This window comes from Spea bombifrons, chromosome 6, assembly GCF_027358695.1.
Source record: "Spea bombifrons isolate aSpeBom1 chromosome 6, aSpeBom1.2.pri, whole genome shotgun sequence".
Taxonomy (NCBI): Eukaryota; Metazoa; Chordata; class Amphibia; order Anura; family Pelobatidae; genus Spea; species Spea bombifrons.
This window is the reverse complement of record NC_071092.1, coordinates 61,107-87,500: the sequence shown is the minus strand read 5'-3', so window position 1 is coordinate 87,500 and position 26,394 is coordinate 61,107. Positions and strand designations below refer to the sequence as shown.

The 26,394-nt window shown below is 44.2% G+C and overlaps 1 protein-coding gene across 1 annotated transcript in view; it reads right to left on the bottom strand.

Moving 5' to 3' along the window:
• The window catches only part of STAB1 (stabilin 1), a 41,852-nt gene that overhangs the window by 14,681 nt on the left and 777 nt on the right, over positions 1-26,394 (bottom strand). Inside the window, exons 2-43 of the mRNA XM_053468974.1 lie at positions 25,868-26,001; positions 25,446-25,561; positions 24,699-24,784; positions 23,936-24,005; positions 23,708-23,803; positions 22,917-23,033; positions 22,159-22,355; positions 21,323-21,450; positions 20,792-20,919; positions 19,828-19,907; positions 18,873-18,995; positions 18,256-18,390; positions 17,546-17,608; positions 17,311-17,424; positions 15,295-15,348; positions 15,060-15,140; positions 14,773-14,931; positions 14,525-14,581; positions 14,288-14,371; positions 13,869-13,955; positions 13,152-13,263; positions 12,503-12,689; positions 12,315-12,408; positions 11,661-11,819; positions 11,277-11,372; positions 10,810-10,905; positions 9,440-9,487; positions 7,803-7,933; positions 6,747-6,858; positions 6,380-6,457; positions 5,270-5,371; positions 5,048-5,158; positions 4,711-4,842; positions 4,274-4,402; positions 3,864-3,920; positions 3,597-3,689; positions 3,124-3,319; positions 2,344-2,439; positions 1,981-2,026; positions 1,688-1,767; positions 677-802; positions 123-196 (exon numbers count right to left, since the gene is read on the bottom strand). Coding sequence (XP_053324949.1) covers positions 123-196; positions 677-802; positions 1,688-1,767; positions 1,981-2,026; positions 2,344-2,439; positions 3,124-3,319; positions 3,597-3,689; positions 3,864-3,920; positions 4,274-4,402; positions 4,711-4,842; positions 5,048-5,158; positions 5,270-5,371; positions 6,380-6,457; positions 6,747-6,858; positions 7,803-7,933; positions 9,440-9,487; positions 10,810-10,905; positions 11,277-11,372; positions 11,661-11,819; positions 12,315-12,408; positions 12,503-12,689; positions 13,152-13,263; positions 13,869-13,955; positions 14,288-14,371; positions 14,525-14,581; positions 14,773-14,931; positions 15,060-15,140; positions 15,295-15,348; positions 17,311-17,424; positions 17,546-17,608; positions 18,256-18,390; positions 18,873-18,995; positions 19,828-19,907; positions 20,792-20,919; positions 21,323-21,450; positions 22,159-22,355; positions 22,917-23,033; positions 23,708-23,803; positions 23,936-24,005; positions 24,699-24,784; positions 25,446-25,561; positions 25,868-26,001 — 4,464 coding nt within the window. The remainder of the gene's footprint in view (positions 1-122; positions 197-676; positions 803-1,687; positions 1,768-1,980; positions 2,027-2,343; positions 2,440-3,123; positions 3,320-3,596; positions 3,690-3,863; positions 3,921-4,273; positions 4,403-4,710; positions 4,843-5,047; positions 5,159-5,269; positions 5,372-6,379; positions 6,458-6,746; positions 6,859-7,802; positions 7,934-9,439; positions 9,488-10,809; positions 10,906-11,276; positions 11,373-11,660; positions 11,820-12,314; positions 12,409-12,502; positions 12,690-13,151; positions 13,264-13,868; positions 13,956-14,287; positions 14,372-14,524; positions 14,582-14,772; positions 14,932-15,059; positions 15,141-15,294; positions 15,349-17,310; positions 17,425-17,545; positions 17,609-18,255; positions 18,391-18,872; positions 18,996-19,827; positions 19,908-20,791; positions 20,920-21,322; positions 21,451-22,158; positions 22,356-22,916; positions 23,034-23,707; positions 23,804-23,935; positions 24,006-24,698; positions 24,785-25,445; positions 25,562-25,867; positions 26,002-26,394) is intronic.

Below are 26,394 nucleotides of genomic sequence, written 5' to 3'. Positions count from 1 at the left end.
AGGTCTGTGGATAGAGCGGGTAGTCGGGGCAGGAAGGCAGAAGCTGAGCTGGGGGTGGGGGCAGAAGCTGAGCTGGGGGTGGGGGCAGGAGGGCAGAAGCTGAGCTGGGGTGAGGGTCTTACTTTATTGGGTCCTGTTTTAATACATTCTGCTTTCAAATGGCAGCCCCCATTATGTTCCAGACATCCATCAATTTCTGTAGGAAAACAACACGTTTAAGTTATTTATGATTTTCTTTTTTGAAGTCTGACAGAGCAATGGGACTGATGTCTCAAGACAACTGGGAAGTCTCAAGACAACTGGGAAGTCTCAAGACAACTGGGAAGTCTCAAGACAACTGGGAAGTCTCAAGACAACTGGGAAGTCTCAAGACAACTGGGAAGTCTCAAGACAACTGGGAAGTCTCAAGACAACTGGGAAGTCTCAAGACAACTGGGATGTCTCTCAGCTCCTGGGGCAGCTTGAAGGCTCTAAAATACCTGCGTAGGACACGATACTTCACGGTCTCTGAATACCTCCTGTAAGTTCGGCATCTCCGCGTCTCGTAGTGCTTTACATGGCTTTTGGGTAGGGAACAGGTTTTTCTAAGCTGGCGTTTGTTGTATTAAAGGCCGCGATATGAAGGCATTTGACGTTTTGTTCTACGCGTCTTACTGCATGTAAACTTTGTACTCACCAAGGCAGACGACGCCATCGCCAGTAAAACCCTCCGCACAGGTGCAGCTGGTCTCACCGGCTAGGAGACCGGTACAATTGGCAAACTCCGAGCACCCTCCATTATTAACAGAGCAAGCATCCAACTCTGCAATACAAAGCACCCGCTTGCTTTAACTTTCTGTGTATTTTAAACAAATCTCTAAAAATCTAAATGCCAAATGAAAGGATATGAAATTCATGTCAAAATGATTTTTGTTAATTTCAATCCTAAATGAGCATTATTACATATGGATATAATATATGTATCCATTACATATGTATACAGTATATGTAATTAACCACAAAAAAAGCCTCGGAAATAGGGGAGCCACTCGGGCTGGCATCGGGCAGTCGGGGGTTTATTCCCAAAAACGCTGATTTGTCTTCTTAGCACTTTTAGTAATTCCCTCTCAGGTGATTCTTGAACTTTTAAGTCTTTTTGACAGAGCTATAGTCTTGGTATTGGCTGCTTCGTCATCCAGATGTCTAACGGCTTGACTTCTACATTATAACGAGCGGGAATATCCGACAAATATAATAATCCTACAAAGGAAAGTCCGTAAAGTGGGAGAACCAACAGGCTTCAGACACATTTATCCCTCTCTACTTACACAGGGAGGCGTTTGCAAATACCCCATTCTGGCTAAATGCACATTATTATTCGTTATTATTATTCATTATTATTATTCGTTATTATTCATTATTATTATTCGTTATTATTATTCATTATTATTTGTTATTATTATTTGTTATTATTATTCATTATTATTCGTTATTATTATTCATTATTATTATTCATTATTATTATTCGTTATTATTATTCATTATTATTCATTATTATTCGTTATTATTCATTATTATTATTCGTTATTATTATTCATTATTATTATTCGTTATTATTATTCATTATTATTCATTATTATTCGTTATTATTCATTATTATTATTCGTTATTATTATTCGTTATTATTATTCGTTATTATTATTCATACCAGCGCAGTGGGTCCCGTTTCCAGCGAAGCCAGCAATACAGGAACACGATGCAGAAGAATTACCAGCTCCGGCTATACAGCTAAAAAGACAAAATCATTCATATATTCCAGCCTATTGATTCGTTTCACTGCCCGATGCCCGTGAATCTCGACCCATCGTGGGGATTCTTCTACACAAATGTTCTGGTCTGTTAATTGGCTTTTTACTGGAATAAGACACATATCTAATAAATAAATAAAATAATAATATCTGTAGAGCTACGTGAAATAAACCATTTTTTCAAACCACTTACTTTGCATTCACACTGCAGGTGCCGTTGCATAAATCATTTTCTATATCTAGGAAAATGATTGAAATGCGTCAGGACATGGATTACAAAATAATCAAACGCACCACAGGGAAGTTTATTTGCAGCCCTTTCTATTATTATCTTATTCAAAGCGCCATTTGATCCTGCAGCCCTTTCTGTAGAACCTTTTTCCATCTTCTCCCTAATATGTATCCTCTCTAAATGTTCCCCTTCCCGTCCCTAATACATCCCCACTCCCCCATTCTGCCCTTGCTCTGCTCCGCTGACCCTACTTACCCCTCTTTTTGCCCCCCTCCTTTTCCACTCATTGCCACGTGGCTCTCTGGGCTCTGTTGGGGCACGTACCGGTCTCACAGCTGTAGCCGCTCCAGCCTTTGTCGCAGCGACATGTTCCATCCCCGGTTAGTCCATCATCACACCTGCCGTGAACACAATCGCAATCTAGAAAACGACATTAGAAATAAAAGAATAATGACAGTCGATCTCTTGCCGTCAAGACCCAAATTTACTGAAAATGCTATTTCATAAGGTGCAAAAAAACGAGGCTCAGGCCATTTCCATGTAATAAGCAAAGTTTGGGGGACAGGAGGAGCGGTCAATGGGGGCTCAAATGGTACTAATGGGCATTAATCAGTAAATCCATAACCATCCACCAATAATCAATCACTGGCTCGTGGTGGAAAAGATAACGCCTGGACAGCATCTCACATCCCTACTCGTGGGTCACCCCAATTATCTGACCCCCCGTGGGGCGAGTGGGGTTATTCCAAACACTGATGCAGTTCTGCAGCCAGTCTGACAGCAAGTCAAACGGTGCCGGCCGCCAGAACAGCTTGTTGCCGGTGCCAACAGCTTGCCAATCCACGGCAGAGAAGAGCTTTCTACCACCAGCCCATGTTGTTCCCCGTGTCATCCTAGCATCCCAAGGACCCCAGTTACGAAGACACCGTTCATTTCTTGTGAAAAGCCCCCAGAATTAGGCATTGAGCTACCCTGGTGGGCTAGTAGTAGCCTTCTGCGCAGAGCACCAAAACAATTAGACACACCAAATTCAGAATAAAAACATTTGGCAACTGGAAATGGCTGATTCGCGGCTGTACGTGCAGAATATTAAATCCCCGTCACCTGATTTACAGTCTTTCCCATATCGCCCCGGTTCGCACGACTCGCACGCCGTCCCGTGGAAACCTTCTTTACAAATACATTCCCCGTTTCCAGTGACGCCGTCCTGACAGTCGCCGTTATTTGAACAAGAATTATTCGCCCCCCCGGGACACATAAGACATTGATGTCCAAAATATCCTGAACAGCATTCGGGGGCCTAAGAAGGAAAAGTTAACAGCAACAGTTTCATGGAAATATTGATAATATCGCAGTGATCACTTCGAGGTTAGATATATCAGATATATTCCATCGGCGCGTGGCGCTCGTCATAACTGAATTTGAGTGTTTTACCCCTGAAAGAGGGCATCAAAATCTACGCAGGGAAAAGGCTGGGGGCTGCTCTACTAAATCTATCACCGCACTCTTGGGAAGCACAACAGGCTCTTCTTTATGACAAAGTGCCACAGACTTAGAGATAGAATGCAATAACTTACAACGGTCTCGCTGATGCACTGGAATCTGCAGCCCCGTAGGTGTTTATTTCTCTTTTTAAATGTACACTTTTCACGTCCGTTTTCCGGAGCTTCCTGTATTAAGGAGAAACACTTGATAACCCCACGGGGATCTTCGGGAACCCCAAACGATAAGATACAGAGAGCCTGCGCAGTGTAGCACGGCCTGGCCAGCTGCGGACTGCGTGTCACTACTGCGACCTTATAACGGGAGCACTCGGTGCGGCCCCCTCACCAGACAAATCTCACCTGAAGGGCCGTGCCGTCCGGACACTGCATTTGTTTGTCGCAATTCATGCACTTTGTCTGCAACAAAAAAACAATTTCCTGATACCATCTGGGAACATAATTACCAAGAAACAACCCCCGGGGGCACTTTCCTCAGCTTTGTCTGGCACTTTCAATGACTTTCATAGGCCGCACTTCAGAACCTAAGCAGCAGGGGGCAGACTCACCCTCGGAGGGGCAAATAGCAAATGCCCCAAAACATTGTGAATGTTCTCCAGCGGGTGCGATATGTTATTTCTCTGCGCTGGTAAATTGTAATGAAGACATCATGGCTGATGCTCAGTAAATTCTCTTACAGACAGCCAGGATCATGGATTTTCAAATCTACCCAACTCATTTTAGGAAGAAAAGAACGGTCATAGAAACTATACCTTTTTTATCACAGTGTTCTTCACATCACAGCGGTTTCTCAGGATAGAAAGCACCTTGGAAATGCCCATGACGATTCCGTTCTTTGTTTCAAAAAAGCTTCCAACCAGAGGGACATCGTGAACAAAAGTCTGGGAAGAAGAAAAAGTCTGATGAGAATCGGAATCAGTGCCATTTCTAGAAGGGCGGCAGTAAAATGCAATAAACGATAAACGAAAGAGCCCAGTAACGTCCCAAAGCCTTGTTCTCCTAACAGATCTCCCCTGGTGATACCACGAGGAGCCGGGGAACGGACAGGCAACTACAGTACTTATAGTCTAAGTGACAGCGCCCGGTAAATCCACTTCTCCCTCCACCGGCGGTGAAATAATAACCACTGATCCGTATTGTACAGAGAATCGGATTAGGAGATCTTTTCCGTTTAAAGCGGTTCCAATACCCGATCGTCCCGTTCATAGAACGTGAGCCAGTAGGAGGGTCCCAGCAGGCTCGCTTTGTGAATTCCGCTTTTTAAGTCCATGCGCGAAAGTTTCTCCCCAGGGATGATGTGATACCTTATTGTGTTGTTATCCTAAGAGATGGGACAAGAAATGCAGGTTATTCTCCTTATTTTACTGCATGTTCACATTTGTCATTTTCCCACGAACGAGTAAATCACTAACCCCGATTCGGATCAGTTTCTAACGGTTTTACTTTTATACCCCAAATGCTATTTGCGTGCTTAATTCATTAATTAATACGCTCGTTCCAGTGAGTTCAGTAAACACACAAAATACCATGAGGGCAGCACCGCAATCCCTGTAAAACTTCTCCATCGCAGAATCGTTGGGAACAAATATTGTATATTTCTGTCCAGATGATTCGACTTCTTCAATAACACCTGAAATCTGCATTCAGATAATTCAGATTATACTCACAGCGATCCCCATCACAGGCCAAAACATGGCTTTTTTACATCGTAATACACAGAGAAAGCGTGGACACCGACGTTTACATACGTGAAGAACCTCTTTAAACTTTTCAAATTCTTGCACCTGATCCAGCAGCTGGGAAAGTGATGGCCGGGGCGGGGGGACATTTCCAGCCGGGGGTATTAAAACCTATAGGGAAAAGGTTTGTTTTCACGATCGCCGAACCAGTGATACCAGGCGTTAAATGGTTAATCTAAAATTGGCATGATTACTACAATGTGACTTTTTAAAACAAAGGAGGGTCTCCAGCCATGGCAGGGTCCTGCAATCTAAAATCAGGGCCGTCTTTAATGTGGGGCAAAAGGGGCAGCAGCCCCGGTCATTTCTGGGGGCCATAGCAGCTGCCTCTTGAGCATGCAACAATCATGGTCGCAGGGGACGCAACTGCGACCAGGCCTGCCGCTCTAGGGGTCCGGGTGACCTCTGTGACCTCTTCCGCGCGGACCCACAGCTTCCCTCTGTTGGTTGAAATAATGGTCGAATTCTCCTCAGAAAGAGTTTCCTTTAATTAGATCATGCGCATAATCGAGACAAGGCACACAACACACAAAAGTCGAAGCGTTGTCTAATTACACATTAAGATTACATGGTTTATATAGCATCTTATCTACTTCTAATAGCATACATTATTATAATTGGTTACTTTTCAAGCAAGTTACACCTCTTTAAGCTGCATAATTAAGAATGGCCTAGACTTGACCCTTTGCACATATATATATAGAACAACATAGAGTAGGCGTGTTGGCGGGAACTCGTCCATATATCATAGACTAGACATTCCCTGCTTTCTTATGTCTTTGTCAGCAATAATATTTACGATAACATAAGCATTTTTCTAACACCCTCTCTTCTACCGCCCAGGGGAGGCAGGAGTGCAGCCGGAACGCAGTTGATTTAAACCTGCAATGCTGGGGGGGTATTTTTGTTTTTTGGTGTTGGGGTGGAGGGTACGATTGAATGCCACGGACCGGAGGGGGGTTTCAAGCAAACCAGGGTCCAAACAATATTAAAGACGGCCCTGTATAATATCCATCACCCACTCTGCACAAAACGCACTTTGATGGCTTTTGTTCCAGCTGCCACCCCCATCGGAGACAAATGCTGCGTTACCCTGAACCGCCTCTGCAAACGACCAACCTTATCGATGATGAAAATGAATCCATTAGCGGCCGGAATGTCACTTCTCAGGAAACTTGCATTATGAATGAAAGGATTCTGAAAAAAAGGAAAACAATGAAAGTTTCTTTCCTGTGCAGAAAATTACCCAAACCTCCCGTCTTAGGGGGCCTTTCAGATTTAAAGAGTGTAAGCTCAGTAGCCAAATGCGACATTAGTAGAATTATTCCTCACAATCAAGGAGCAAACAGTAAAAAGGTCATATATGTGCCTCCATTTGAGCGTAATATTTACAGTTTTAGGTTGGAGAATAATGGACGTTAGATAATAAATAAACGGTGGGCAAGTTATCAACTTATACCCTCGCTCACTGGCAAAGCTCTCCTACCCCATCTATGACGCTGACGGCCCACTTTGTTCTTGGATCGAACGTGGATAATTCCTGTCCGTCGAGCTGCTTGAGCTGCTTGGAGATAAAAGATCCTCGCAGAAAATGTGCTCTGTAGCCATAAAAAAAGAGAGACTCAGAAAGCGCAGGGTTAACGTAGTGCTGTGTGTTTGGAAGTCTATTCTTTTGGGGGCTCGTCAGGGTAAACTCGTCCCCCATTTCACGGCCCAGTAATAAATATCGCTTCTCGTTCACAAATCTCGACGTCTTCTGGGCTCTGCTTCCTAAAGTGAAAACATCCCAGAAACCCTCAGATGGAATTGAAAGACCCCTTGGTTTGGATGCAGGCGGTTAACTGGCTCTTGTACCTGTGGGGTCTGCCTTATTGACCCCTACGAGCCATTGGCTTTTCATGTTCTGTGCCCATTGACAGCCCTAGGGGGCCACAGACACTACATGGACAGGACTCATATCCCACGGGATAATGTCAGCACATAACACTTATGGCGTTATTTCCACTATATATCATACATACATACCATATATATATATATATATATATATATATATATATATATATATATATATATATATACATACATACATACCATATATATACACAAACCATATATACACATACTATATATATATATACATACATACCATATATATACACAAACCATATATACACATACTATATATATATATATATATATATATATATATATATATATATATATATATATATATATATATATACATACATACCATACATATATACACACACATCATAAACATATATACATATCATATATATATATATACACACCATATACATACATACATACATACCATATACATATATACATATCATATATACACATACCATATATATATATATATACCATATACATACATACATACCATATATATATATACACACATACATACATATCATATACATATATACATATCATATACATATCATATATACAAACCATATATATATGATATGACTCGATATTCCATGACATCTACGTTTTTGCAATACTTTACCGTATCAGGAACGGCAGCTTTTCAACGTCCAGCCAAAATATTTTTTGGTGTTCAGCAAGAGCTTGTATGGCCACGTCAGATGGGATAAGAGCGGTCACGTTAGTTCCTTTTGGGATCGTAAACAGGGAATTCTGTGAACCACGGAGACACACAGAGTGAAATGAACCAAAATGTCATCTTTATACAAAAAACAATGCTGGGGCATCAGAGCAGTCACCATGGCAACTGGGATAACTTTGTTCTACATAGAGGAACCCCGGCCCAACACACAGAGCCACGTCTACACAACACATAGAGGAACCCCGGCCCAACACACAGAGCAACGTCTACACAACACATAGAGGAAACCCGGCCCAACACACAGAGCCACGTCTACACAACACATAGAGGAAACCCGGCCCAACACACAGAGCCACGTCTACACAACACATAGAGGAAACCCGGCCCAACACACAGAGCCACGTCTACACAACACATAGAGGAAACCCAGCCCAACACACAGAGCCACGTCTACACAACACATAGAGGAAACCCGGCCCAACACACAGAGCCACGTCTACACAACACATAGAGGAAACCCGGCCCAACACACAGAGCCACGTCTACACAACACATAGAGGAAACCCAGTCCAACACACAGAGCCACGTCTACACAACACATAGAGGAAACCCGGCCCAACACACAGAGCCACGTCTACACAACACATAGAGGAAACCCGGCCCAACACACAGAGCCACGTCTACACAACACATAGAGGAAACCCGGCCCAACACACAGAGCCACGTCTACACAACACATAGAGGAAACCCGGCCCAACACACAGAGCCACGTCTACACAACACATAGAGGAAACCCAGTCCAACACACAGAGCCACGTCTACACAACACATAGAGGAAACCCGGCCCAACACACAAAGCCACGTCTACACAACACATAGAGGAACCCCGGCCCAACACACAGAGCCACGTCTACACAACACATAGAGGAACCCCGGCCCAACACACAGAGCCACGTCTACACGGCACATAGGGGAACCCCGGCCCAACACACAGAGCCACGTCTACACAGCACATAAAGGAACCCCGGCTCGACACACAGAGCCACGTCTACACAACACATAGAGGAACCCCGGCCCGACACACAGAGCCACGTCTACACAACACATAGAGGAACCCCGGCCCAACACACAGAGCCACGTCTACACAACACATAGAGGAACCCCGGCCCAACACACAGAGCCACGTCTACACAACACATAGAGGAACGCCGGCCCAACACACAGAGCCACGTCTACACAACACATAGAGGAAACCCGGCCCAACACACAGAGCCACGTCTACACAACACATAGAGGAAACCCGGCCCAACACACAGAGCCACTTCTACACAACACATAGAGGAAACCCGGCCCAACACACAGAGCCACGTCTACACAACACATAGAGGAACCCCGGCCCAACACACAGAGCCACGTCTACACAACACATAGAGGAACCCCGGCCCAACACACAGAGCAGAAAATAATTAAATGCAGATGATTCCCTGAACGTTCTAAAGGCTCTTCGTGCTGCGATGGCCGAAACATACGACGCCAGCACAAAGCCTGGTGAATCTGTAAAGACGATAGGAACGTACCTTCAACCACTGGTTAAAAATGGCCACCTGTGGGAGCCGCAAGAGTTCCTAGGAAGAAAACACACAATGAGTGGAATCTGGTTAGGGTTAGTGTTTTGCCGGGACATATAAAAGTTTTCTGCTCAAATGACTAATAATCGTTCCAGCGGATGGGGTGCGTGGTGATGTCTGGTTTGGGGGTTCATTTACTTTTTGTAAAGTATCACAGCCCCGGTGTTTAGTATTTTATTTTGTTACTGTTCTTGTGCCCCTTAAATATTTCTTTGTTTACAAGTTCCCTGGGATTTAGAAAACTAAAAATGTGGGTTTTTATGTTTTTTTTATGCTGCCCCGAGCCGTTCGCAAGAAGCCTAATTCACGGCACAGGACACGCTTTCACCATCTCCCCTATTGCGCTCTTCACATTTTCTTTTTAAATCAGGTTAGAAAACCTTTCCCACCTCCTTTTCTTAGGATATACTGTAGTGAAAATTTGCGTAGTAATTTACGACCATTCAAATGCTTGGGAAATTTCCTTGTTTTTGAAAGAAAATTAAATTTGGTCAGTTAAAATACCATGAAATGGATCAGAAATCCAGTACAGACAGGGTTAATGTTGTAAATGACTATTAGAGCTATTGAAATATCTTAATGAGCGTACAGAAGCTCTTTATCACTCCCATCACTCCTGTGTTCCAATGGCCCTTTATCACTCCCATCACTCCTGTGTTCCAATGGCCCTTTATCACTCCCATCACTCCTGTGTTCCAATGGCCCTTTATCGCTCCCATCACTCCTGTGTTCCAATGGCCCTTTATCACTCCCATCACTCCTGTGTTCCAATGGGCCTTTATCACTCCCATCACTCCTCAGTTCCAATGGCCCTTTATCACTCCCATCACTCCTCTGTTCCAATGGCCCTTTATCACTCCCATCACTCCTGTGTTCCAATGGCCCTTTATCACTCCCATCACTCCTCAGTTCCAATGGCCTTTTATCACTCCCATCACTCCTCTGTTCCAATGGCCCTTTATCACTCCCATCACTCCTCTGTTCCAATGGCCCTCTATCACTCCCATCACTGTGTTCCAATGGCACGTTGTGTTCACTGATCACAGTTTAAGTTTAAAAGGCTAATTGATGGTTAGAAAATCCTTTTGTAATTATGTTATAGCCAGACATTTCCTTGTTTTCCATTAAACAGCTGAGTGACCCCCAAACCCCAACCCATGCGCCCATTTCATACACACCACATTGATAATAGGAAGGCTGAAGGGTCGAACTTGATGGACTTAAGTATTTTTTCCACCGTATGAACTATGTAACTACAAATGGATGCCGCAGCTTCCTTAGCTCTGGAAATGCATGTGATGAGATAAGCTTATACTGACCATGAATATGTCTCCATAACAAGTCAATCCATCTCCTTCCCAACCTGCGGGGCAAACACAGGATCGCCCTCCTCCAGCGAGCGCCATGCACTGAGCCTACGAGACACAAACTTTAATTCCAACAAGACAATGGGATACAGATACATACATTTCATACAAGTCCCTTAAAAAAACAGAATGTTAAAAAGGGGAGAGCAAAACTTTGTAAAATAAAATGGAAAAGTACTTCTGAGACGCAGAGCCACACCACAATAATCCCAAACATCAAACAGCACTGAAAGTCACAAATGGAGAAGGCAGGACAAGTCAAGGTTTGTTTAGACCTTTTGGACAAAATTGGAAAGAGCAGAAGATGAGGTATTTATTAGCCTTCATTTAACTTGACGCAGTTATAAGAATATTAGAAAGGCTAAACGCAGCCTTAAAACAGAAGTCTCTTTGCTTTGTTACGTGTGATTGTTCCTAACCATATCATGGCATCCCCCGTTATCTTCCAGGCACGGATCCACGGCCTCGCACGCGTACCCGTCTCCCATGTAGCCTCTCTTGCAGGTGCAATCGTTCTATTAAGAAGAAATATTAATGGTCTAGAAATTCAGCAGGTAAAATGAAATAGCACAGTCCACCGTTAGCAGCAAATGAAGGGATCCTGTGTTTAGGATGCCCCAAAAAACGAATAAATGCCACATTTCATTCACCCACTCGGTCCCTTTCATGCCTGATCTGTAGGTGTATAAGAATGAACCAACAAAGGTTCCTATTTTCTTCATTTGTGATGACTTCTTACATGTGAATTTCTGCGCTGTCCCTGCTGTGTCGGACACGTCCCGTGACGCGTTCCCCGCACATACCTGCCCGGGCTGGGTGAAGCTGCACTCGGCATTGATGTGGCAACCGCCTCTGCTCTCCAGGGCACAATTATCTATTGGCAAGCAGGCAATGCCGTCCCCAGTCCAACCAGGGTTACACTCACAGGTCACGAGGCCGGGTCCAACACTTCTGCAAATAGCCTAAAAAAAAATAATCCATAAGAGACTCAAACTTCAGGGCTTCATTATTTTATCAGCCGAAGAGAAAGGCACAAGAATTTGAACAAGATTAACCCCTTAATGACAAAGCCTGTACATGTACGGGCTCAAAATGCATTGTTTTCAATGGGTTTAGGGACCGCCCATTGTCCTTAAGGGGTTAAAAAGCGGTCAGTAACCACGCCACTATCCGCAGACGCGGAAATATATAACATCAGGCTTCTGTGGGTCTGAAGCGCGCGAAATCCTGAAATAGAAATGTGTTTTATTTGGGTGTATATTTACACTTTTAGTCCAGTTTGGGAGTATATAATATATATATATACATATATATATATTTTTTTCTTTGTGTCCATGTGCTCGGCACCGTGATCCCTCTTGTGATCTCTCTCATCTGTGAAGCTTTATTTTAGCAGAAGGAAGGGCAGGAGATCATGACTTATTTTAAATAAACCCCATTCAGAGGGCCATGCTTACGTTTTCTGAACACCCTCCTCGCTCCGGCTTTCTGCATAAATCTACGGGCTGACACGACAAACCATCTCCCTCATATCCATTGTTACAAACGCACCTGAAAAATACCCGTATCATGCGGTCACGTTGCGTTTCAGACATCTAACGCCCCACCAGGTCAATGCGTGCGGTAAATGCGAGTTATTCGTTACCTTGTTAGGCTTTCGGCTGCTTCGCAGGAGGCGTTGAAATGACAATTCTGTGATAAATTTAAGCTGCCGCAGGAATGCAACATCTGGTCGCAGAACTTGCCGGTAAAGCCGCCTTCACACCGACCACCCTGACAAACCCCTCCGCTGCCTGGCCGGTTATCGCAATAGCCATGGACGCATCGGCAGTCTGCAGCCATTCCACGGGACATCACAAAAAAGGATTACAAGACTTTTGTGTCCATTTAATATCAGGGAAAATAAGCCTAGAATACAGTGGACGGGGGGTATGGATGGTGGTGGTGTGGACGGTGGTGGTGTGGATGGTGGTGGTGTGGACGGGGCTACAGAGCAAGAGAAGGGCTGCAAAAGGGAGCTCAGGGGCCAGGACAGGTTAGACTGAAGAGGGAAAAGGGAATGAATGTGCAGACGGCAATAACAATAATAAGAATCATTAATAATAATAATAATCACTAGTAATAATAAAGACCCAGCCAGAGCTGTAATGGTTCCTCAGGATTAGATTTCTTTATATGATAACCACAAGACGGGCGGCGCAGCCACCAACATGGTTCAGGAAAAGAAAGACGCCAGCTAGCACAAAGATTACGGGGTTTGGGGTCACTGCTAGTATTTCCCTGCGCATGCTCACCTTCTTCACAGTTCTCTCCATGTTTATTTTGATCCATGCAGATGTGACAAGCGATTCCTTTGAACTGTGGAAGACACGAGCACCTGCCGGTTCCACGCACACCATCGGCACACTGCGGCACAAGGAAAAAACACAAGAACATTACGCGACAGTCCAAGCAACACAAAGAAGCCTGCGGTGAAATAGGACGGCGACAAGCATTATGGAAAATACTCCGATCCTATTTATTGATTAGTCTGATTCGTTCCTGAGGTTCCAAGCTATTTATAACACAGTGAGAATCCAGACCAAGTTCCCTGGTCCATAAATCTGCTCTATGTAATAAATATGATCTGGACAAACACACGAGTTTCTGCCTGTTACATCGCGGATCCAACACGGAGAATACGATCTGAAATACCGCCCAAGGACACAGCCCAAGGACGACCAACAAGTACCAAGACGATGTAGAACTACAACTCGCTCGGCACTCAGCTAGCCTTGCAGACGATCGCTACCGATCCACAACATCTAGAGAGCACCTTGTCGCCTATTCCTACTACAGACTTTTTAAACGTGTGTCGCAGGAATTGGCAGCTAAACTAAAACGTGCCAGTTATCATACTGTAAGCTGTCGTGAATGAATAGGGAACGAATAGGGAATGAATAGGGAATGAATAGGACATGAATAGTGAATGAATAGGAAATGAATAGGGAATGAATAGTGCACAAACGTACAGTCCCTCGGCCGTAGCATGGGTTGGAAAATCCACCGGGACATTGCTGGCAGGATGGACCATAAAATCCGGAGCAGCAGCCGAGTTCCTGAAACAACAAAAGCATTTCAGTGTGAAAACGTATGAGCTCTCTGCGTGAAATGTAAACAATCGTACAGTTACCAGGATCCACTTCAGGTGGCAAATCAGTGTAAATGGTGCGGGCGATATTAGCAGCAAGAGCTGGAAAGGCAGGAACTTCTTCTCCTGCGGCCTGCGGGAAACGCTCAATGCAAACCGTGTGACCCCCGTGCAGAGCCCACACGGACATATCCCACAGAACATATAGAAGACACACTGCCAACGACGACGTCATGTAAAGATGCGCCTAACCGTGACTCCCACCTAACTATCGTAACGATGAATCGAGTTTTGTCTTACGGTGACCGTGAGGTTGCAGTTTCTGGCGCAGCCCCATGCGCTGCTTGTGCCGTTTCCAAGGCTGCACTTGTTATTGATGGTTCCCTGCAAAACACGCCAAAGATACAACTCAAAGATTGGATTAATGTAGCCCAAAGTGACGAGATTTCTTCATAAATATTTGCACAGATCACCATTGCTATAAATTGATAGAGATACATAATAACCCAGCACAAACCGCGTACGAATTCACCTTACCAGGTCAGCGGTGCCCTCCGGACAGGACAAAACCGTATCGCAAGCCGAGCAGACGCCCTTCAACGAAATAAACAGCTGGTTACGTGCAGTATCGGACCCCCCGTGTCTCTGCTATAACCCCAGCGAATTCTTAGTAAAAAAAAAAAAAAGGACCCTTTGGCACAAGATATCAAACCCTGTTTTTTTTACATTTTTGGGTGATAAAATGCACTCTGTTAACCAAAAAGGACTGATCCCTTTGTGTTTACCTGGACGACTTCGTGGCGCGTTTCAGTGCATCTGTGCGGCAAAATTGGGAGGATACTTGGTGGGATGAAAATACCGTCCAGAACATGTATAACCCCATTGGAAGCGATGATATCACTGTGCATGAGAGGAACCTCGGAGTCTCCCAAAACTATTCTCCCCTGTCCAAGACAGAACGAGCCATTAAATCCCACAAAGAAATCAGTATATTGAATAATATATACAGTATATAAACACGCAGACGCACGCACGCTTAGCAGGCTGGAAGTAATACATTTTATATACTTACATTTTCAGTGATATTGATTTTTATAACATCATTTGCAGAGGTCAAAATCTGTGGCATTGTGATAAGTCTGTCGGCAGTCACCTGTGGGTTACATCATCAGTCAACGTTGCAGCCTCTCAGTGTTTCTTGTAAGAAGATGATGGAGGTGCAACTGGCCATGAGCCGGGGCTGGTTGCCGGCCATGAGACGGGGATTAAAGAACAGCACATTATTTAGGAATGTAAACGCTACTTACTGCTGCCATCGAAGCAATATGATACTTCACCAGATCCAATAACTTGTGCTTCCCCTAAGAAAACAAACTGTATCAAATACTAATAAATGAATTCATGTTTTTGTATATCACCACTGAAAAAAGCTTATAATGGACTCAAACACTTTTTCTATTTAAAGACAAAAAATATGAGGTCCTGAAAGGTTAAGTAACTTTTCTTATGTAATCTTAAGTAATCTTTTTTTATGTTTTCCTTATAAAAAAGGTATTGACTTTGACTAAAGACCTCAATGAACTCAACAAATTCCTATCCTAATCTAATTCTTACAGCAAATACGCCATCCTCAACAGGGGGCTGACAACTGTTCACTCGAAAATTGTAAAGTTGTAAAGCCGAGCCCTAACTATACACCTCATACCCCCCTTTCTCTCACTCCATCTAGAATGTAAACCTGTAAGATGAGCCCTCTGTATGACGCGCGTCTTCTCCAATCCATCTAGAATGTAAACGTGTGAGGTGAGCCCTCTGTATAACGCGAGTCTTCTCCAATCCATCTAGAATGTAAACGTGTGAGGTGAGCCCTCTGTATAATGCGAGTCTTCTCCAATCCATCTAGAATGTAGACCTGTGAGGTGAACCCTCTGTATAACGCATGTCTTCTCCAATCCATCTAGAATGTAGACCTGTGAGGTGAACCCTCTGTATAACGCATGTCTTCTCCAATCCATCTAGAATGTAGACCTGTAAGGTGAGCCCTCTGTATAACGCGCGTCTTCTCCAATCCATCTAGAATGTAAACGTGTGAGGTGAGCCCTCTGTATAACGCGAGTCTTCTCCAATCCATCTAGAATGTAGACCTGTGAGGTGAACCCTCTGTATAACGCATGTCTTCTCCAATCCATCTAAAATGTAAACCTGTAAGATGAGCCCTCTATATAACGCGTGTCTTCTCCAATCCATCTAGAATGTAAACGTGTGAGGTGAGCCCTCTGTATAACGCGTGTCTTCTCCAATCCATCTAGAATGTAGACCTGTAAGGTGAACCCTCTGTATAACGCGTGTCTTCTTTAATCCATCTAGAATGTAGACCTGTAAGGTGAACCCTCTGTATAACGCGCGTCTTCTCCAATCCATCTAGAATGTAGACCTGTAAGGTGAGCCCTCTGTATAACGCGCGTCTTCTCCAATCCATCTAGAATGTAGACATGTAAGGTGAACCCTCTGTATAACGCGTGTCTTCTCCAATCCATCTAGAATGTAGACCTGTAAGGTGAGCCCTCTGTATAACGCGTGTCTTCTCCAATCCATCTAGAATGTAGACCTGTAAGGTGAACCCTCTGTATAACGCGCGTCTTCTCCAATCCATCTAGAATGTAGACCTGTAAGGTGAACCCTCTGTATAACGCGTGTCTTCTCCAATCCATCTAGAATGTAGACCTGTAAGGTGAACCCTCTGTATAACGCGCGTCTTCTCCAATCCATCTAGAATGTAAACCTGTAAGGTGAGCCCTCTGTATAACGCGCGTCTTCTCCAATCCATCTAGAATGTAAACCTGTAAGGTGAGCCCTCTGTATAACGCGTGTCTTCTCCAATCCATCTAGAATGTAGACCTGTAAGGTGAACCCTCTGTATAACGCGTGTCTTCTCCAATCCATCTAGAATGTAGACCTGTAAGGTGAACCCTCTGTATAACGCGTGTCTTCTCCAATCCATCTAGAATGTAGACCTGTAAGGTGAACCCTCTGTATAACGCATGTCTTCTCCAATCCATCTAGAATGTAAACCTGTAAGGTGAGCCCTCTGTATAACACGCGTCTTCTCCAATCCATCTAGAATGTAAACCTGTAAGGTGAACCCTCTGTATAACGCGTGTCTTCTCCAATCCATCTAGAATGTAAACCTGTAAGGTGAACCCTCTGTATAACGCGCGTCTTCTCCAATCCATCTAGAATGTAAACCTGTAAGGTGAACCCTCTGTATACTTCACTTTCGATTCAATTCATTATATACTTACCATGTATCAAATCAATTTTACCTGAGTTAAAAGATAAAATAATCTCCCATCTCTTAAAGAATCCACAGCTTTATTGCTGGGGACAAAAACGGTAAAAGATCCATGTCCATTTAGTATTGGAGGTAAACCACAGTTCTGCAAAATACAAAGACGTTATGTTAGTTGAATTTATGATATAAAAAATAATAATTTATGAGCCACATTGCTATTTACAGCCACAATCTCCACCAATGTTCGTTTTGAAACGGTCCATCACCTCCAGGAGAATTTCAAATCTGTTGAACTGCTCATATTTTGCCAGAATGTCTCCAATTGTCATCTGGAAAAGATACAAAAACCAACATTGCATCATCAGCGTCTGCTCTGTTTTGTTGACCGTAAAGATGATGTCACAGGTCTTGTTAACTTATTAAAATGCTTACAAACCTGAAATTGAGCAAAAAAATAAATAAAAAGGACCCGGCCAGTACGTTATCTGATCATCTGGACATTCTGCTAGCAGGACTGTTAAACGGGAAAGGGTGGAAAGCGCAGCCGTTATGGATCTGGAGTGAACTCTGTTAATTCAGTGCGGATTAAGCGTTGCAGAGCTGAGGACTATCTGGCCTACAGAGATCGACAGTCTTTCACTCTCATTTAGCAGGCAACCTATGATTTAACATACATCTATATATTTCCTTCTCTTTTTACACATTTAATATTTTATTACTTTATTTTGCTCATCATCTACAGAACAAAATACAAAAAAAGCCTAGAATTTGAGGGCAGAGCCATTTGTCCCATCTAGTCTGCTCATTATTTGTGTTGTAAGGGCTCATTGTCGTGGGTCTCGTCTTACATTCAAGACCCTTTTCTTATCCCATGCATGTTTAAATCCCCCCACTGTATTACCCTCTACCACCTCTGCTGGAGGTAGTTCCTCTTATCCACCACCCTCTCGGTAAAGGAAAAAGTTAAACAATGTACCGTCTGATTTCCAAAGGATTCCCGGTTGCCCGTAGTCATCGGCTTATCGATAAAATGAATTACGCCGTTGGATGCTGGAAGGTCATATTTCAGCAGCTTGTAGGATTTGTTAGGTTCTGACAGCTTAATAAATTCCTGGGGATAAACATTCAATACATTTACGGGTGTAAAGCTCGTAAAGAAGCTCTTTTTTACGTTCAGATATAATCATATTTTTGAAATCGTTTTAAGTAATAATCCTCACGTCCTGAGACTTTTTACATCAATAAAGATGTCAGATTTCATTTGTAACGCGTTGTTTTCTCACCTCAATAAAGACGTGAGGGGGTATTTTATCCATAACTCATGGAAAACGTGGGGTTATTAATCTCAGTACACCAAGCCACCTTTAACCCCTGCAAACCCTCTTACCAGACATCTAAAGCGAAAACATCCGTAAAGCGATATACAACGTATGAGTAGAAGCACTCGGAAGGGGGGATAAATCGGTTGGACAATTAAACACGGACTCCCTCACACCCAAATTAAAAAAAACTTAGCCTCCTCTACAGCCAAATGGCACAGGACAAGCCCTTGTAAGTTTCCGAGGTAAAAGCTGATGAAGAACGTGCTCTTACTTTGTTAGAAAACTTCAAGACATCCCCGCTGAGGGTCCAGAGCTGCTGGTTGCGCAAGGCGTCCGCTGTCAAATGCTGACCAGGTACAATGTGAGCTTTACAGATAAGCTTTGCCACAGTTTCCTGTATAGTACAGAGTTTGTACCGTTTATATTTTATATACACTTTATATACAGTATACACATGCCTGGGGTAAGCCCTAATACTATATACCCCTGCAAATGCCCCTGCCAATGCTGAGCGACGACTTACAGGAACGCAGTGAGAGGGATGCTTTGCTTCATTTACCTAAACAAGGAGTTTCACTTTATCCCAGTGACTTTCAGGCTCACTCCATCGGCCATTTTTTCCAGGACACATATAACAGATAAGGGATCGTTTCAGATCCTGCTAACCGGCACCACTGACTGCCCTGCGCCGTGTGGGATTTATTGACTCGTAGGGGGACCCTTTACTAACTTTTCACTTCCTAAGGCTGCCTCCTGGCACGTCGGAAATCCCAGCCGAGCGACCAGTCGGGAGAAGCGTTCCCGGGACAGGGTGACTGACGCCTCTTTGGAGACCTTCAGAGGCAAGCGAGGCATCAGCTGGCTGGACCCCAGACTGAAGTCTAGTAACGGCACAGTTCTGCTTAGCTGGGCTTGCGAGGGGACTTGAGTAAGGGACAGGCCAGACAGAACTAAATGGACTGCTTGGCAGGGCTGTAACATCAACAGGGCTCCCCTCATGAAGCATTACAGCGTTACACAAACACAATGTGTACAAAATTCGAATGGATGACTATTAGCAGTGGCTCTCCTCGATGTGAGCTAAAGCATAGTGACCAGGAAACCTTTAAACATTGCGAACGGGGACTGAGATCATTTCTTACAATCCTAAAGCTAACATCCTAATCAGAACGTAAGCGAACCGGACGGCCGTAACTAAGGTCGCTCCCAAGAGCATTTTTACCTACATTCATTCCTTGGAACTTCATGTAAGGAACAAACACAGTGATGGGGCCATATTTCCTCAAAGTCACTTCACATCCTTCAGCTGTTGAAAAGCAAAACATTGCTGATGAATATTTTTGCTTCTCTTCACTTTGTGATCATGATACCTTTTGGGGATGATCGATAAAGGGTCATTAGCTGAATTTCAGGGTTATTAGCAAGGCAGAAAAAGACATTTTGAGTCCACTGAACTAAACCTTCTAACTCAGAAGATTCCATGAGCAGTCAGACTAAACCTTGGATCGGCAGCTTTTAAGTGCCCTGAATATTTGTCCTTTCGGTTTATTAAAAGCCTTCGCTGCGCTCAGTCACTACCTTCATCAGTAGAGCATGCCAGAGCTTTACAGCCCTCACTGTGGTTCTTACAATCAGTGGAAAAGTGGTTGATAAACAGCGCTGCAGAGTATGATGGTGCTATATTAATCAATAAATAATAATAACATAGAGTCATTCAAAGCCTACTATAGCATATCTGCAACCCATGAATGTATTCATCAAAAGTAGTCTGTATCGACAAATCTAATTCTCGATGGCTGGACATTAGTGAATGAAGCAGTAATTCTCGAGGAAAGGGTTGCACTCAGCCTACGCTACACACGGTCTTCATGGAGAAGTACTTGGCAGGGCGTGTAGGGAGCTGTGAGCGTGGGGTGTTTGGGGTGAGATGGATGCCTTGTTGCCCTTTTGGTATAAGACCAGAGGTAATGGAAGAGAGACGGGTTAGATAGACAGTGCCAGATTAACAACATGATGATCACCCGGGACGTGTGTGCATTTTAAAGAGCACGTTCATAATTGACCCCGATTGCCACCCGCGAATAGAGGGAATTCGGCAGGGTGCCGGCGATTCAGCACATTGAGAGCGTGGATAGAAGATAATGCGCAAGCACATGGTGGAGCATCGCTATGTTTAGTTCTGTGACTTACTGAATAGCCTCAGAGCACCATGCTTTTCCCTCATCTGCAGATCTTCAAATCTCAGCTTGTTCAGTTGATATAAGATGCTGCCGTAGCAAGATCTGCCATCTCCGATTTCCCCTTGTTGGCAAACGCACCTAAACGTCAAAAACTCCCAGTGAACAAACATCAGGCAAAGACTAAAGGTGAAATGGCTTGTAAAAAGCCCTTCTGTGAAAAATACGTAACTAGTAGAAAAAGTAACTAACAACTTATCATTTCAGGATGCATGGATAGTGATTATTAACACAATTGGCTGACACAATAAGAAACGAGTGGAGCTAAAAGCTACGATGCTTTCCTGCACCCCCTGAAGGGGTATGAGCCAAGCATTAAACCCACCGGTTACTTACAGAGCCCCGGATGGGACCAAATGCAGCCAAAAAAGAACAAAGAACAACAGCGATACAAAGAAATGGAGACAAAACAGCAGAGGAGGCAACGCCGGACGCTGACCCATCATGCCGACTGTTTGCAGAACCATCGCAGAAAGCAACTTACTTGTTTGTTCCAGAAGGTAAGGGCTCGCACTGCGCAGACTTATCACATGAGATATCGAAACATGTGCTGCGGGGCAGGCAGGCGCCAGATTTACCACGACTCGTTCCGCCAAGGCAACTGCAGGAAGACTGAACAACAAAGATCTCCATCTATTAGATGTAACGGGTAATGGCTGATCCACACGAATACGAGTAAGCTGCAGTTACCAAAGCTCGGCCAAACGCCTGACCCGTAGCCATCAAACAATGAAATTCAATTAAACGCCTATGACTGCGAGGCTGCCAGGAGGCTGCACCCCTTTCTGCGTTTGGCTTTTGTTCTATATAAAGAATGGCACTGCACCTTCTTAATGGAGAATGATGTGGTGCAGGTCTTTTAAACTTTCTTTTCTTTTCATGAAGTCATCATTTTGTTTTTAGTTGTAGCTTCAAATGAAGCCAACGTGGTTTTTATAAACTTAAGGATGAATCGGGGTACTTTTCCATATACCAAGTAGTATTTACAAATATTTTCTGCTCAGTTTATTGCACAAGTTTTTTTGTCTTCATTCCAGTTTTTATTAATAATAAAAAAGGGTAAAACCATAAATGTTAAATCATCGGTTTATACTTTTTCATAGATGGCACCACAGTACCATGAACTGTAAAATAGATTGTAAGCTCCCAGGAGCAAATCCCCTCGTGTACCAGTCTGTGTTCACATTATTGTCAGTTTTAAAGTTATTGTTCATATCGTAAAGCGCTACGGAATCTGCTGTCCCTCTATAAAGTGATGGATATAATGGTGATTTCACACTTTGCCTCTCGGCGACACACAAAGAGAATCTACAGACTGACCTTTCCGGGTCCCAGATACGTACACCTTGTCGAATTTTCTACACACCCTCCGTTGTTTACGGTGCAAGGATTAAAGGGAAAGCACGTCTCGCCATTCCCAATGAAGTCGGGTTTACACGTACACAGAGGCTTGTGGGGGGGCAGCGCTTTGCAGACAGCTTTGTAGGAACACGATGAACTTTTACAAGGATCATCGGCTAAAATACAAAGCAATCTGTAATAAAGCCTGACTGTATAAGAAGTCACAAAATCCATTCTAAGCGGTGGGAAGACTCAGGGTAATGTTAGTTGAGCCATAAACCTTTGTTCAGGAATGGCAGCCCACCACTAGTGACTCTGTGATTTCACCCTAAAGGTCCAATTAAGCCAACAACACATCCCAGAGTCTTTCACATGGATCTTGGGGTACCCGGACCTTAGCCGTTACACTGTATATTCCGAGGACCCTCCCGGTCTCCCCCCACAATGCATACTCACTTTGGCCTTGTCTACAGCTCAGTGATATAGGACCAGACGTTTAAAAAGCTTTCCCTAAACCCTTGTTTTATGAAATGTGTCTCTACGGCACAGACTGTTTTATTGGCCCTTTCCCTATGGCACGGACTCTTTTATTGCCCCTTTCCCTATGGCACGGACTGTTTTATTGCCCCTTTCCCTATGGCACGGACTGTTTTTTTTGCCCCTTTCCCTATAGCACGGACTCTTTTATTGCAACTTTCTATGAATAGTGCCATGTATAATTTCAGAAAGCCACTCACGCTGGCATGTGCCTCCTCTCTTGCTATAGCCAGGCAGGCACTGGCACTGAAGGATTCCTCTTACATTAGCACAGTGGGTGTTCTGGCCACAATTCAAAGCCTTGCAGGGCAACGATTCTAAAAAAATAAATAAATAAATAAAAAAAAAAAAAAAAAGAAGAAATCCAACATACCCCATAGGCTCAACAATAGGTCTGAACCGTAACACTTCTAACGCATAAAAGGATATTGGCTCTGTCAACCGTGTGATATAAAAAACTGTAACGCCCCTACCCCGCGCTGTAGGGTGTTTTTAGGTCTATTTGAAGTTCACAGTATGGTATTTTCACTTTTCACAATTGGCTCTTCCAACGTCTGGTTATTAGTAAGCAAAGTGAAGGTGATTCTAATTTAGCTACTGAGAAGCTAAGAACTACATTGAGTGAAATGTCTTAAAGGTGCTGTTCCACATAGACGTTTCCCCTCAACTTTCCCAGATTCTTGTATTATTATGCACTGTGTATTACGGTCTGTAGAGCTTTGCGGTTTCACATGCATGAGCATAAAACGGCAGGTGGGAGTATCTGTAGGCGATCAGACCGCTGTGATGTAATACATGAATGAATGACGGGAATCTGTTTCTAGGTAAACGGTTACACAAAGGTTATAAGTGACAGGAGCATTAAGGAGAAAAATACATTGACAGACGTGTTTCTTTAACTCGTCTCCTCTTGTCTGGGGGTATTTGAAGAGCCCCCCGCGTGGATGAGCACATTATTTTGGAGGTTACAAAGAATTTCCGTATGTTTTACCTTGATCACAGTTCGCCCCAGTGTATCCAGCTTCACAGAGGCAGTTGCCGTTTCCGCTGACACCGTTGTTACATATTCCGTGATGACATTCGCAGGCTGTAACACAAGCAAATCACACTCGTTCCACAAGAGCATGACGTTTGTCATTTGTGGAGCATTAAACCCACCATTTAAAAACCAACATCTACTGCCCTGCAGGGCAAATCCTGTTTCATGACGTAATCTCACCGGAATCGCAGTTACTGCCGTACAGGAGTTCATCGGCACATTCGCTGCAGGAAAATCCAGTAAAGGCGTGCTACACGGAGACAAACACGCAAAGGTTATGAGATGCCAACAACATGACCGTTATAATGTTCTTTCACTAGTGTTTCTTTCTCTGTATAGTGGAAATTGTGGAATTTTATCAAAGAGCAAGTTTATGAAGACATTTTAAAGGCCACGGCTCCTCTGGCATGAAACTGAGATGAGTCAATACCAGTGAAAGACATAATTAAACAAATCCACGTGTCCAAACTGGAAGCAGACGCTGGCATTCTAGCCTAGAGCCACAAGTCATAGAGCGGCAGGTCCAGGGGTAGCAGGTCAAGGGGTAGCAGCCCCCCCCCGGCCACAAAACACAGAAACAGGCCCTGGGCAATTAGGCTCCCCGAAGTGCCGCTGCTCAATGGGCCTGGTACAATTGGCCCAGTTATGCTACTTACGCTGAGCCGAGGTGGCACAGCATCCATAAACAGACGGCATTATATTCCAGCGCTCTGCAGCGAGGACAGCGGCCATGGACGACTGAAGGCTCCATGTCACGTTTGCAGCAGGTTTTTTACCTTTTGCTGCTGTGGGAATCAGCAGCGGAGCTATAATCGTGATATCCACCTCCTGTCTTTAATAAAATCTGTATTCGCTTCAGATCTGTGGGGCCGTAAGCACCACAATAATCCCCTAGGGCTGAGACGTACGTAACACAATACAGCTGGGCTATGAGTATATTTACATCACAGACGCAAGTTCCGTTGCCATTTCTGCCATCCACGCAGGTCCCATGGCCGTTGCAAGGATTGGCGGCTCCTCCTGGACACTCTGGTACAAAATGAGTTCATTTTCAGCAAATATTCCACCAATTAGATGTTCATACAGGAGGAAAGTTAATTTCAAAGGAGGAGAAATGTTGGAACAAGATGCCAGAATCTAACACTAGAGGGTCAGTGGCTGAGATGGAATCAAAGAAAGTTTTACTTTACTGAAATGGTGGGAGATAAGTGGAACAGCCTCTCAGTAGAAGTGGTAGAGGCTAATACAGCGAGGGGATTTAAATAGGCATACGGCTCCTGAATCTAAGATGAGACCAACGACTGATTAAGGACTTTACAGCAGGAGAAATGGGTGATTAGACGGACTGAATGGGGCCGATCTGCCGGCCTCCTGGGTTTCATTATGGCACCAAAAATTGTATTTCATTAGTTTTCACGCTGCCCTTTCTGAGGGGAGAGACCTCTCGGCACACAGGAAGAGCATTATGACATCATGACCCAGATCCCCCCACACACACACACTTAGGCCCACCATCTCTAATCTCTCCTCAGAGTCCCGTGCATTATTATTATTATTTATTGTTTTATATAGCGCCATCAAATTCCGTAGCGCTGTACAATTTACGCAGCTTGTATAGCCGAAACGCAGCGGGTTAGCAGTAAATCTGACAAGCCAAATACATTATTTGGTTAATGTATATTATCCATACCTTGGCAGAGTGGCCCCCAGTAACCTTTGCAGCATTCAGGCTTTATGATGGTCTTTTGACAGGTATGTGAGCAGCCTGTGAGCGAGAGGGTCAGGCCACCCATATCCACTGTGTACCTGGAAAAATCACACGTGTTATTAGCGTGAGAAAGAATCACAAAGTACAAGAAACCTGCACTCATGCACGTGTATATGTAGCACACAATGAATGCATGTACTATACCATGTATTTAACATGCTCGGACCTTTTGCTGCTGTGGGGTCACAACAATGTTCTTCAACTTCCTTAGACTTCCCTCTTAGGCCACTAGTGGAAATAAATAGTGAAAAGGCCCCGGTTCCATAGTTGACACCTTTACGTCACGGGGGTCCCTGAGTAAAAGTCCATGGCATAGATACAGAAAGGTTATTCAGAGATCTCACCTGCAGCCTTTCTGCCCAATTCCTGAGGTAACTTTGGTAGCTCTGGGGCAGACCCTTCTGACATTGGCGGCGCACTGGGTGCACTCCGTCTCCATGGTTACGACGGTTCGGACATCGCACTGTCCTCGGGTTGACTGTTGACAGAAATCTTCATTAAAGTATTCTATACAGAAAAGGCTGCCCATAGTCTGTGACGGCGACGTAAATAATTCAGGTTTATCGGACCCCGTCCCCGCTATCCCCAGCAGCATCGGGTTGGGGTTCGATGTTGCAGTAAAATTGTACTACAAATCGTCTTTGGGTGTCTGCCCTCGGTCCAGGTGTTGCCTTCGCCCTATGTTAACCACCTAGGATACGGAATTTTCCTCCATTTGCTATTTAACATGATCTAAACTATTTTGAACCGGTAAAAGGAGACAGGAACAAGTGGTTGCAGGGGTCACCCGGACCCTAGAGAGACCGGCCTCGTCACAGTTGCGACTGCTGTCTATCCTGCAGTTACATCACTGCCCCGATAATGTGCATAG